Source organism: Melospiza georgiana, chromosome 3 (genome assembly GCF_028018845.1).
Source record: "Melospiza georgiana isolate bMelGeo1 chromosome 3, bMelGeo1.pri, whole genome shotgun sequence".
NCBI classification, from domain to species: Eukaryota; Metazoa; Chordata; class Aves; order Passeriformes; family Passerellidae; genus Melospiza; species Melospiza georgiana.
This window is the reverse complement of record NC_080432.1, coordinates 63,145,293-63,158,241: the sequence shown is the minus strand read 5'-3', so window position 1 is coordinate 63,158,241 and position 12,949 is coordinate 63,145,293. Positions and strand designations below refer to the sequence as shown.

The following is a 12,949-nucleotide window of genomic DNA, read 5'->3' as shown; positions in this document are numbered from 1 at the left end:
TTTGGGGTAGATGTGTGTGGCCCATCTGTGTGTGTGGATGCGTGCAGCAGTTCCTGGATCCTACTGACCATCATCATCCTCAGCATTGAAGTTTCTCTTTTGCCCTTTGATGCTGTTGATGCAGCCTGCAGTAACTTAAGTCCAGCCCTCCTGGGGCTGTTTCCTTCTGTTCTATTTAAAAATTATGGAAAAGGATTAAATGGTCAAACCATTTGAATGGATTAATTGCTACAGAGAGGAAAGCTGATCTTCCTTGGAACTTCCTGCTGTTCATTAGAAGTTTAAAGATCACAGAAGTCTTATTTGTGTGATGTTTTAATTTCTGCTGTCTAGCCACAGCTTGAAGGAGGAAAAGCATTACAAGCAGAGCAAACAATGAGCAGGCAAACCAAGAGGTTCTGTCTGCCAGTTTGCTATGTTGTCACATCCTTGCAATGTTCACAGTACAGCAGTAAGAGTATTGACTCTGATACAGCTTCTTTTTCTATGCCAACATCACTTGAAAAACAAACTCAGACTCAACATCCCTTTAAAAACGCCTTTTCAAAAAAGAGTGAATACAATCCTTTCAGACTGAAAATACAGAGCGAAATGAACAAAAATAAATACACTTTGTTTTCTTTCTGGACACAACTGCGTTGTGTTATGTTTTGTGGCACATCTAAGTTTATAGCAGATCAGTTAATAACAGGAAGGGTGGAGGGCATGTGCAGTTCCATTCCAGAAGACAGGAACTGTATGTACTGTTGTGTGCTTTCTGCTACCAGGTTTGGGAGAGTTGAGGCCTCTGCTAACCTCCTCCTGCAAATGTGATCAAGTGTGAGATAAATTATAGCAAGGAAGGAAGGGTTGCAAAAGCTTGTCTGAATGGCTAGAGGGCAGTGGTAGCAAGGAGGTAGAGAGCATCTATGCCGTGTGGCTTCATCTCAAGTATCAGTCTGGCCTTGTATCAGCTTTTAATACAGTACTAATTCATACTCACCCCCCAAATCTGACTAGAAATTGGAATAAACGACTGTGAATTTGGATGGCAAATTACAAAGAATTAATTTTTCAATTGCTTCAGGGTGTGCAGCAAAACTACCAAACTTCATTCAAGATGAATATGGAACAAAGCTTTTTTGTCTTCAAGAGTCACAGAGTGATCTTATTGGTTAAACAGTCATGTTGCAGTAGACTCGAAACTAACACCTCTGAGAAGTGTGAAAACCAGTTAGGTGTGAAGGGTCCTGTCCTGAAAAGCTCAGAACACTGATTCCTGAATGCTTAGGGACTATCCACACAAGATCTGCAACACCATTTATTCAGGAAAACAAAAAAGGCTTGTAAAACAGTGTACATACAAATACAGTAGGTATTTGGAGACCGTGGTGGTGAAGATCATTGTAAGAATGGACTTCTTGGTCTAGAGTTTGCATTTCTTGGATGATGGAGAATGATACTGAGAGTTCAAAAAATAATCTCAGAACTAAGCCACAGGCTAGAAAGTGTGATGCTTGCAAATTTCTCCTTGCAGAAGAGATGAGTGAAAGGCAGATTCTCTTTTTTCTTCCTTGTATTTTTTTTTCCATTGGCCAGGGAAACCCCTGGAACTTGCATCTTTCCAGGTTTTATTGTCCAAAGTAGTTACCAGAAGTGTTCTCTCCTTCTGCAGCCCAATTTTTGATGACGAATATGAGGGCAGACATCCCAGTTCTGCGTGTCTTTTCCCAAGTGCAGGCCTGCCAACCCCTTGCCCTTCTTGTGCCATGTGCTGAGTCAGCCCAGTGTGGTCTGGACTTGGTGATTAGATGCAGAGGCTTCAAACCACTCCCTGCCAAAAAAAAAAAAAAAAAAAAAAAATCAGTGTGTGGGTCATATTCTACCAATATAGTAGTTGCCTCTGGTGGCAGTGTGTCAGAGAGCGTTGGCACTACCAGAACTGAGCCTTTCTTTACTTTAGTAGGTGGACCAAGAAAGCATGAGCAATGCTTGTGCTGTACCTCTCCAGTTTTATCTGTGGGTTCTGTTGGCTGAGTGAGCACTTGGCACCTTTACTGTGCTATGAAGATTACCTAAGAAAAACCAAAACATTCTGGAATATTAATTTCGCATGTCTCCAAGTTGGTAGATTTTGTCTGCAGATGATTTGGTGAGGGATCCACCACCTAAAATGTGTGTCTTAATGGGCTTAAACAAGCTACAGCACTCCTTAGTAGTGGAAAAAATATAATTCTATGGCTTTTCAAGTGAGAAAACCAGACAATTTTAAGGGAACTTGTCATTTAAATTAAAGACTTGGAGCTATCTTGAGGTCTGTATTAATTTCAGTTCCTAATGAATGTTAGTGTTGGTTACTAACTTCCCGGTCAGTTCAGTGTGTTGCCCATGGTTAAATAAATACTGCATGTGCAAATGATGACTCACTACTTTTGAGCCTTCAGAAGATCTTCATCTTTATTATGGTCAAAAGTCTCCCTATGTAGATGCAGCTACAGCACTGGAATTTTTAACTGCAATCTTTAAAATGTTGGCCCAAGCTGTTTAACAGTGAGGATGAGGTTTGTGTGCAGGAAGCAGGGAAGGCACACACTGTGCAGTGAAAGTCTGCGTTGCTTCCTCAGAAACTTCTCTGTAAGAACTCGTGTGATGCAATGTCTCTTCCCTACAGAGCAGGGAAGAAAGATCCAAAAAGTCCCTCCTGCCTGCCTGTGGGGGTTTTCTTTGCTTTCATTTTTATTTTTGTATGCAGTGTAGTGATTCACTTTCCAGTCCCCTCTGAGCTGGCAAAGGGCTGTCCTGTTGCATGTGACATACCAGAAGAAGCTGAGGGAGCTGGATCCCTTCAGCCAGGAGGGGTGGCACTCGGGAGAAATCTCATTGCCAACTACAGCAAACTGTAGCATCTGCAGAAATGGCAGACTTTTATCTGAAGTAAAAGCACAGTAAAAGCACAAAAAGCATGTCATAAATTGCAGCAGAGGAATCCCACTAGGATTTACAGGAGGAAATTCATGTTAAAGGTGGCTAACTGTGGGATAAAATTGTCACTATCCCTGTGCTGAGGCTGGACAAGATGACCTCCAGAGTCCCCTCCCAAGACAGGTTTTCCTCTGAGTCCACACTGGCTCTTTAGAAAAGACTGAAAACTGTGGCTCCAATTGCAAATAGTCTTTAGAGTAACATGAACCACTCACATTTTTTTTATTTTTGTGTGAAATGCCACACATGAGAGAGAATTGCCTTGCCTCTGGCAGTTACTAGAAGTATTCCCTGCATGCTTTGGGTATGCTTTCTTCATCCTCCCACATCCTCAGGCATGTAAGCAAAACCCACCCTGACATCCACTGCAAATGTCAGACTCACATCTGAAAACCCAAAGGTTGTGCTGCAGTAGCATTTTCAGGGTTGCATGTCCCCCTCTTATGTATGGGAAACAACTCTTTCAAGGGCACAAGAATAAAAAAGAGTAACAAGGAGGTGGTCCTTTCAAATGAAATGAGCCAAGCAGCTTTCAGCAAAAATACTTGACTTTTACCTCTGGGTAGCAATAATGTATCCTCAAAAGAAAGCAAGCTGTTTACACAGCATTCAGATAGGCTTCTATTCCAGCAATGGAAAAAAATCTCATACCCATGTTTTTTTTTATGTTGGGTCACAAAAATATCCATTCTGCTGTTTCACAATGGTTTGGATCAGAAACATGCTGTAGTGTAAGCTAGGATGAGCTAGTAGCATAACTACTTATGTGGATTCTCCTGGGCTAAGTAATACACTTCAACTTTCCATTTCTTCATAAAGCACTGTTCAGAGTAGCTTTAATATTGTTTATAGCAGTTCTCATTTTTAAACAGCATTGCAGCCTGCAATGCAGCCTGCATCCTGTGCTCCTTGATAGTGTACATTTTGAAATGTGCTATATACACTGCAAATACACTGTATATACACTATATAGGTATTCTGTGAGACTCCAGACATACGTGTACATGTCTGCACACGTGTGTGCGTGCAGCTGCTCCTTGTGGCTGTGCTGATTTGTACCCCACAAAGCCCTGAAGCAGTGGGACCGAGGCCGATGAGTAGCCCAGGTGCCAATAGGCGGCTGTTGCCACAGCGGCTGCTCCAATGACAGCAGAAAGTGTGTGAGGAGTCAGCGATATGCGCAGAGCACAGCCCAGCTGCAGATAAAGCGCTATCGCGGTGCCGTGCGCAGGAAACGCTGGGTGTTTTCCAGCCCCCATGTGACAGGCATTTCTCTCACCACAGCACACAGCAGCCCTTTCCGAGCAAAACCCGCTGGTGCTGGCAGGCTGGCCCTCAGCTCTGCTTTCCTAGGAGGAGCCACCATCAAAAGGAACTTTGACAAAGGTCCACACTTCAGCTCCTGGCAATGGGCTGCTTCTCGGGATATGGGAAGGTGTGTATGAGTCGAGTAAATAAATACATGACCTGTGACTAAACGCTGATGACTTTTCAGTCTAGTGATTGGTTTGTAAAAGTTCCCTATTCCCGTACTTGAGCTCATATAACATGATGAAATACTAATTGAATTTGGCATGGGGAACTATTTAAAGTAAACAAACTATTAATTTTTAAAAAAATCTGCAGCTGGAGATAGAATTTCTGACTCCTGCCTGCAATTTGGTGGGGTTTTTCTTCTTCATTTTTTCTCAGTTCTTTAATTCCCTTAATTGGTTTGACTAATTCATTATTCAAAGCTACACAGTTAGCATTCTACTATATATGGGGCAGGTTTGGTGCTAGTATAATGAGATATAGGTGATCAGCTGCACTGAGACCCTGTGCCCATCTATCTGACCAAAATCAGCTTCTTGACTAGATGTTGCTCAGTTTGTTCAATATAACTGGTGGCCTTCAAATAAGTTCATTCAAACCAGAACTTGCACTTTTTTTGACCTGACAAGTCTTCTGTTTCCACGTTTTCCCAAAGTAAAGATGATTTCATGACAATTATTTGTTAGTAGACAGGTAGTCTTCACATCCATTACTCCTTTTGTGAAAGCTGTTACACAGGGCTGCGCTAAGTCTTACAAAATTAGCATTTTTCTCCTCCTGCTTATCATCATGAGTTTGCAGAAAGAGAAAGCATCCTGACTTGTGCTTAGTTGCACTAGTGCATGAGCAGTGAAGTACCAGTGGGTGTCAGCATCGGGGAGCTTTCGGGGAGGGAAGAGAGAGGGGCAAGCCTAGGCAGCAGCACGGCGTTCCCCACCAGCAACAGAATTGTCTGAGCTTTCCACACATCCCAGGAGCACAAAACTCCTCTCCCACCTGGCAGACTGCATTAAAGCATTTGCAAGAACAAAGTGAGATTTTTTTTCAACAGAGAGCCACAGCATCCCCAGCCCTGGGGTCAAGCTTGTAGGGTCGGACACGTTGGGCAGGCAGGATGCAGAGGATAACACCAACAAATGCCAATATTTGTGCAGGCAGTGTGTGTGCAGCACACCTGCACCAGTTGGGGCATACGATTCCCAGCAGTCTGAAAGTCCAACCCAGAGTGGCACTTTGCCCTGTGGGCTGGGCTTATCTTCCTAATTCCAGGCTGGAGGCTGTCAGTCCTGCAATTTCCCCAGCATCCCAGCATCTCCCCGGCAGCCAGCATGGGATGAACATGCTGTTCAACAGCCAGAAGTGATTTCACAGCCCCTCATTCCTCCAGTGACAGCCCCCTAGATGATGTCCTGCCACCAGCACACCTGCAAACTCCAGCTCTTGCTTTTGGTCCAGAGGCAGTCCATCAAACCCAAAGCGCATCCCATGGGTAGGTCTTTTATATCTTCAGAGCAAAATTTCTTGTGTTCTTCAGCTCTGAGCAACTAGTGAGCTGAAAGTAAATAAATAAATATAAATAAATAAATAAAATATTAAAAATCTTAGCATGTCAAGAAAGAAAACTTCTGTGATAAATTTATGGGGTAAAGCAATTTTGGCAGACATCATCTGGGAATTAGTGTGTTAAAAAAAGGACCTTTTTCATAATGGCTTGGTTCATAATTAGTTCCAAACTCTGCATGACCACAGCTGCCAAGAAAGAACAATTGCTCATGTTTAATTTAGAGCTACTCATATGTTTTGCAGTTGAATTAAACCAAAGCCAAACCGGGGAATTTGGAAACCACTGAAAATAAGGGGAACTCTGGAGTGCTTAACAATTACTTCCTCATAGGACATGCCCAAGAGGAAGAGAGGTGCTTTTCAGTCATGGAGCTGCTCTCCTAAGCATGAGGAGGATCATCATGCTTTCCTTCCTCTGCATACTGATGCACCTGCTTCAGGATGAGACAACTTGTAAGTAAGGGCTTTTTGCTATTTTCCTATGTGGGAAGGGAAGGGGGAGTGGAAGGACAGGGCTTGTTATTGAATTTTTTGGATGAGTCAAGAAATCTCTGTATCTTTTGGTGGGTTTCAAAAGCTAGTCACTTTCAAATTAGTTTGTTATTTTATCATTCCAGGTTCTGAAATGCAGATAAAATGAACGTGTTAGCCGTTAGATTTTTTCATGGCTGTATTACCAGTTTTAGTTCAGCCAGTACAAGTCTTATCTGATTCTGTGCTCTGCCAGGTTAAAAGCTGCTGTCATCTGGGTTGCAAAACCCACAAAAATATTAGGGTTTGAATGATTCAGAGAGGTTGTTAACTGAACCTGTTATAAGTAATATAGCAGCTTGAAAATAGATGATCTTGAAAACTGTCAGACAGCTTTTCCAGTGCTACAGACAAGAAAAGAAGTGAATTTCAGGTGGTTTTTTATTAGGCAGGAGCTGGTAAACACGACTGTGGTAACAGTTAAAAGAGCTATAATCTCTTCAGGTTAAAGCTGAGCTGTGGAGTAAAGCAGGAAAGAGCACTTGACTTTTAAGTATTGATGGGGATGCTCACTGCAGACTCTGTGAAGAGATCTGAAGTGTTTGTTTCCTGGGATGATCATCGGGCATCTTTCACAGCAGCAAACTCACTAAGGAAAAATATACCAATAAACCAACATAAAAGGAAAAAAGAAAACCAAAATAACAATGAATGAACAAACAAACCGAAAACAAACAGCAAAAACTCCCGCCTCAAACACTCAAACCACATAAAAGTATTCCTTTCATAGTTCTAAATGTGTTTATTTTGCAACTGCTCGACTTCGTGACTTGGAAAGTTTAGAATGTGAGATCCAGGAGATTTAATTTCCCTGTGGTCTACTAGTCATGAAGCAACATGGTCTGTAGCAATACCCTCTGATTCCAGCATGGAGGAGCGTGTCTGTGACAAACCCCTTATGTTATCATTCCTTCTTATCTGCAGCGCTTTTAGTTTTGGGAAACCAAGACCTGCAAGATTCGATTAAGCCACAGAAGGTAGAGTTCCATTCGTTAAATTTCAACACCACTTTGCATTGGCAGCCTGGGTGGGCCAGAGAGGCCAGAGATGCGCTCTACTTTGTGCAGTACAAAGTGTAAGTACCAGCGCCTCCCACTGGGCTGGGGCTCAGCCCTGCTGGGCATAAAATGATTTCTCAGGTGGCAGGAGGTTCTCATTCCCGGGCAGCAGCCATGTCCTGCTTGGCTGCCAGCTCTCAGTTGTTTCTGCACTTACCAATCCCATAAGGAGCAGTCAAGCAGCACAACGCAGGCAAGGAGTAAGCACCATGCTCTGCACCCTCATTGCACCAAGGATTTGAAGGAAAATGTAGTTTGCAGGGGACCTCTGAAAGCCACTGGGTCCAGCCACCTGCCTCAAGCAGATCTGGGTAGGTCAAGTTATTCTATAATAGAACATTAAATGCATCTCAGTGGCCTACCTTGCCCACAGCACTGTCTCAGGGTGCCTTGCTTGGAAAGATTGAGGCAACATTAGGGGCTGGTCTCCAGGGTCTGCTCCCATCCTTGGCACACTGGTGAGTGCCTGAAATGATTATTGCCCTTGAGGAACAGTTTAGTGAAAGCCAGCATTCTGCCCATCAGTGAGCACACTGGCTGAGCCACAGCTTGCCCACCTCTCCCATGGGGCAGCTAAGAGACAGCTTCTGACAGGGCTGGCGACCCTGTCTCTGCTTTAGATTTCTTTCAGAAAAGACAGAAACCTGTAGCTCCCAAGCACCCATGAAATCAACCTTCCCTGTTATCAAACTGAAGGCAGTTAATTTCCATGGCAGGATGCTTGTCAGTGCCACAAGAGTAAAACAGATGGCTGAGAATCTGCATGGACACAGGCAGTGATCCCTAAAGTTTACATCCTTCCTCCTCTTTCTCCACAGGTATGGGCAGAGCACGTGGCAAAACAAAGACGAGTGCTGGGGGATTTCAAGCCATGTCTGTGACCTAACACATGAGACCTCTGACATCCAGGAGCCTTACTACAGCAGAGTGAGGGCAGCCCTGGCTGGTGTCTACTCCAGCTGGAGCCTCAGCTGCAGATTCACTCCTTGGAGAGAAAGTAAGTGCAAACACTTTCCTGGAAGGAGTTTGGTCTTCCATGGCATGAAACACATCATTTCTGCTCACAGCTTGCAAACATGAGTTATCCTTTTCTAGCCACAAAGCTGTGTGTAAAGAAGTGAGTAATAGCTCTCAGGTGAACTGTTGTGCCAGAGTAGTTCTCCACACACTTGAAAGCCAAGCGATTATGGCTAAACAGCCATTTACCAGTAATTAGAAGATCAAAAAATCCCTTTAATTCGAGCTCTTCCTCTGGGCATGGAAGTACACAAATAATTTTCAGGCATTTTTGGAGCTGCTGGAAAGACAGGACTCAAGACAATAAAAAAGGAAGCATTTTTTCCTTGTGGGGAGAAGAGAGAACAGAGCTGTGTGGTGTGTGGCCACTATTCTTGTCACATTTATGTGTTATCCTGTCTGCAGGAAAGGACACAGAAAGGACATGTGCAAAGCTTTTGGTTACCACTGTCATTATAGTGCCACAGTATGTTAGAAATGGAGGACTGCCCACAATGAACAATAGCAGTCTACCTACCAGCAAGTTCACCATGAATTAACCTGTTTTCCCTCACTGGCCAATGCCAAATCAAATTGCCAGTGTGGGTCACTCCACAGCCCCGAAGTGCAAATTACCTTGAGCCTCCTGCACAGATGAAACCACAAGCTTTGACATAAAGTGCCTTGTAGCAAAACCAGAACATCTTGCCCTGTGCCACCTCCTCCTCCTCTTGGAGGGATTTGTGTGGCAGCTGCTGCCCCGTGTCCCCACACTGCTGGTGCTGCACACACATGTATGGAGGCATAGGCTTCAAGCCTTAGCTGTGTTTAACCAAGCTGATTCCAAAATATTTGAAAGTGATGACATAAACTGCATCCTTGGCACAGCTGAAATGGTTTAAATGGAGGTTTTGTGCAGAAAGCACAAAGACAAATACGAGGGAAAAAGAAAATCAGGGCAATTTTGGAATTTTTCTTGACCAGTCAGCACATAGCAACATCGGCTCTAAGGAATTTCAAAAAGCTTGGCTCAAAGATAGATTTACAAACACAGGAAATGTCACCTCCAAAATAACAATAACCAAACCAATAAACACCAAGAAGCAAGAATTTACAAAGTGTCACTTGAGGAGTAAGTACAACATAATATACTGTTGGTACCATGAGCGTTGAAAGGATTCCAATTGCATTCTTGGAAATATTATTCATAACCTATAATTGTGTTTATAGCTTTGGTTTTTTTTCCATAGCTATGATAGGACCTCCAATGGTCACTGTGGTTCATAGCAACAAATCCATAACAGTAAAGCTCCAGGCTCCGCGTTCTCCTTATAGAAGGAAGAGAGGCAGCAAAATACCAATGACAAACTATTATGATCTGCTGTATCAAGTCTTCATAATTAACAACTTGCTAGATGAGGTAAGAGTATATTCAGATATGAACCCTTTACCATTGAATAGCCAGAAAAGTGTGGGCACACCCTATTTGTTTTGCTGTTGAGAGTCTTCTGGGATTGTGAGAGCAGCAATGACTGTGCAAGTGTTTGAAAACCAAGTAGGCTTATCTTTAAGGAATTGAATTTGATTGAATTGATTTGTAATTCCTCCCTGTATTATTTTCCATCAACTTAATACTTCATAATCCATTACCTAGTTTAAAAAATTGGTACTGGAGAGGAATCTGGGGGGGAGGGGGAAGGGAGTTTTCTTTTAAAAGCATAAATAAGTTATTAATGCTGTTGAGTTTGTGTAAGTTCATGTGCTGTTCTGCATCCTCTGTTCTCATTGAACTTTACTCTCAGACACACTTGCTAGGGAAACGTGCTTGACTGGCTCTTCTTTCTCCACTCTGTATGAAGCAACACAGGGTCCTGGTGTATGAAGGGAAAGACAAGGTAATTAAAATAGAAGATTTGAGGCCTGGAGTCAGCTACTGCATCGTGGCTAAAATGTACGTGCCAATGCTGGACCACAGCAGCGCCTACAGCAGCAGGCAATGTACCGTGCTGCAGTGACAGGGCTGCACCTCTGAGACAGGTAAGTCACTGTCTGAAACTGGAGATGACTCTGGAAGTCAAGATCTTTCTCCTCACCAAAGACAGATACTCTCCAAAAGTAGAGAAAAAGTGTGGCATAGAAACTGCCATCCCACATGACAATATTACCTGGAATACTTACATAATCTCAGATGCACACCAGGTAAGAATGATAAGGCCAAGATGATTATAGGAATGGGATAGATAATTATTTGCATGCTGGCACTGGCCTCAGAAATATCTGCTTCTTCCCTTTCTTTAAGCAGCTGTACATAGTATAGTTAAATAGTTATACGTAGCATGGCTTTCATAAATGCATTTCTGTCAAGTAATAATTAACTAGAAAAATGAGTGACCTCCAACTTTATTAACATGCAATTCTCCTGCAAGCTCTGCCAGCCTTTACTGCTCAGGAATTGATCTGATGGAATAACTAAAATGAGCCTGTCCCCTTTTCATGGACACTCTTCAGTGTAGTGTTTTTAAAAAGAAATCAGTTATCAAATGTCATGAGTACCCATGGGCCAAAATGCAAGAATTATCTCCACTAGCTGATATGAAAAATCTGGTTTTTTTTACTTACATCAATCACTAGGCTATTGTCACATGTCATATCCCTAGCCAAAAGATTTGCTATCTATCCTGCCTTGCAGGTACAAAGGCACAGAGAGTAGTACAAAGGCCTAACCCAAACTTGACTTCATTGGAATTGGCCTTACCAAGCTCAGATTTGGGGTAACAGAGGAAAACTGGATAAGTGTCAGTTTTAACTTGGGCTTCTGTTCTCAGTTCTGTACCCTAAAACCATAGAAGTTCTCCTTTCTTCTGCATAATATGATGCATATCATTGGTGTCTCTTGAGTTTTGGTCAGTGGGTTTAGGCTAAGAAGGGAGTCACTTCCTAGGGGACTTTCCTGCATTTTTTCCTTGCCTGCCCTGTACTGTAAAGAGCTGGTTAGAGCTGGACTTCCAAACAACTTGCAGAGGGACAGGACAGATGCAGGTGAAGGGCATGTGTTGAATGTCAGTTCAGTTTAATACCACCAAGCTTAAATGCACGTGCCGGCAGCAATTCTCTTTCTCTTCCCCATTACAGGGATAATGGCAGAAGATGCCTTCCATCACAGCTCCATCTGTAAATCAACATCTGCTGTCTATGTCTGGAAGACATACTTGGATACTTTTTACACTAACCTTTGCTGCATTAAATTATTTGATTATTTGATCACAATCCTTTTATGCTACATGAAGGAGTCTTTGTATGTCCCATATTACAATTCATGATGGTATATATTTGCATTTTCCAAGGTAAAAGACTTGCAATATAAAAATGAAACCATTAAAAAAGTCTTTGTGGAAATATCCTTAAGATTGCTTCTAGGGGTTTTGTATTTTACATCTTGAAATTAAAATACTATCTATAAAATAGAAGTTTCAGATATTTTATGTTTTCTACATGATCACAACTGAAAATTAAAAAGGTGTCCTTCCTTTAAAATAAGAAATGTACAATGCAGGAGTAATTCCATGCTCAGGGTGTCTTTGTAGGACCCTCAACACAATATTTCTGACAGTGAAACCAGTATGTGATTAGTCAGGGATTAACATGAACTAAAACAGGAAAGATCCTCTCTTCCATTCAGTGAAAGGCAGTTAAAGGAAAGAGACCCTCAGCAAGTTTGAAACGGAACTGTGGGGAGTGGCTGATAAACCAGAAGGCTGTGCTGTCATTCAGTGGGACCTTGATAGGCTGGAAAATTGGGTGGAGAGAAACTGAATGAAGTTCAGCAAGGCCAAGTGTAGGGCCCTGCAGATGGGGAGGAATAACCCCAAGTGCCAGCACAGGCTGGGGACTGACCTCCTGGAGAGCAGCTTGGCAGAGAAGAACCTGGGAGTGTTGGTGCATGCCCATGAGCTGGCACTGCCCTTGTGGATCCCGGCAGGGCCAGTGGATCCCGGGGTGCATTGGGAATAGTGTAGCCAGCAGGTCAAGGGAGAAGGTCCTGACCTAGGGAGGGCGCATCTGGAGTGCTGTGTCCACTTCTGGGCTCCTCAGTACCAGAAAGACAAGATGTGACCGGAGAGGGCCCAGTGGGGAACCACAAAGATGATGGGGGCTCTGGAGCATCTCTTTTGTAAGAAGTATCTGTGGGGGTTGAGTCTGATAGTTTAGAGGAGAGAAGACAGAAGACATGCATTACATTAATGCATGTAAATATCTCAAAGGTGGGTGCCCAGAGGATGGTGCCAGACTGTTGTCAGTGGTGCCCAGTGACAGGGCATAAAACACAAGAACTTTCACCTCAGCAGGAGGGCAAGCTTCCTTACATTGAGGGTGGCAGAGCACTGGAACAGGCTGCCCAAGGAGGTCATGGAGTTTTCCTCTCTGGAGACATTCTAACCCACTTGGACACATTCCTGTGCCACCTCTAGGTAGCCTTGGTGGGACATGGGGGATGGACTTCATGATTTCCAGAGGTCCCCTTCAGA

The 12,949-nt window shown here is 43.3% G+C and overlaps 1 protein-coding gene across 1 annotated transcript; it reads left to right on the top strand.

Annotated features, from left to right (window-relative positions):
- Positions 1-4,388: 4,388 nt before the first annotated feature.
- On the top strand, positions 4,389-11,636 carry IL22RA2 (interleukin 22 receptor subunit alpha 2). Its single transcript, XM_058019917.1, has 7 exons — positions 4,389-4,396; positions 6,170-6,291; positions 7,294-7,444; positions 8,246-8,424; positions 9,674-9,843; positions 10,283-10,460; positions 11,556-11,636. The coding sequence occupies exons 1-6, from the start codon at positions 4,389-4,391 to the stop codon at positions 10,436-10,438; spliced, it is 786 nt and encodes a 261-aa protein (XP_057875900.1). The 3' UTR covers positions 10,439-10,460; positions 11,556-11,636.
- The last annotated feature ends 1,313 nt before the right edge of the window (positions 11,637-12,949 follow it).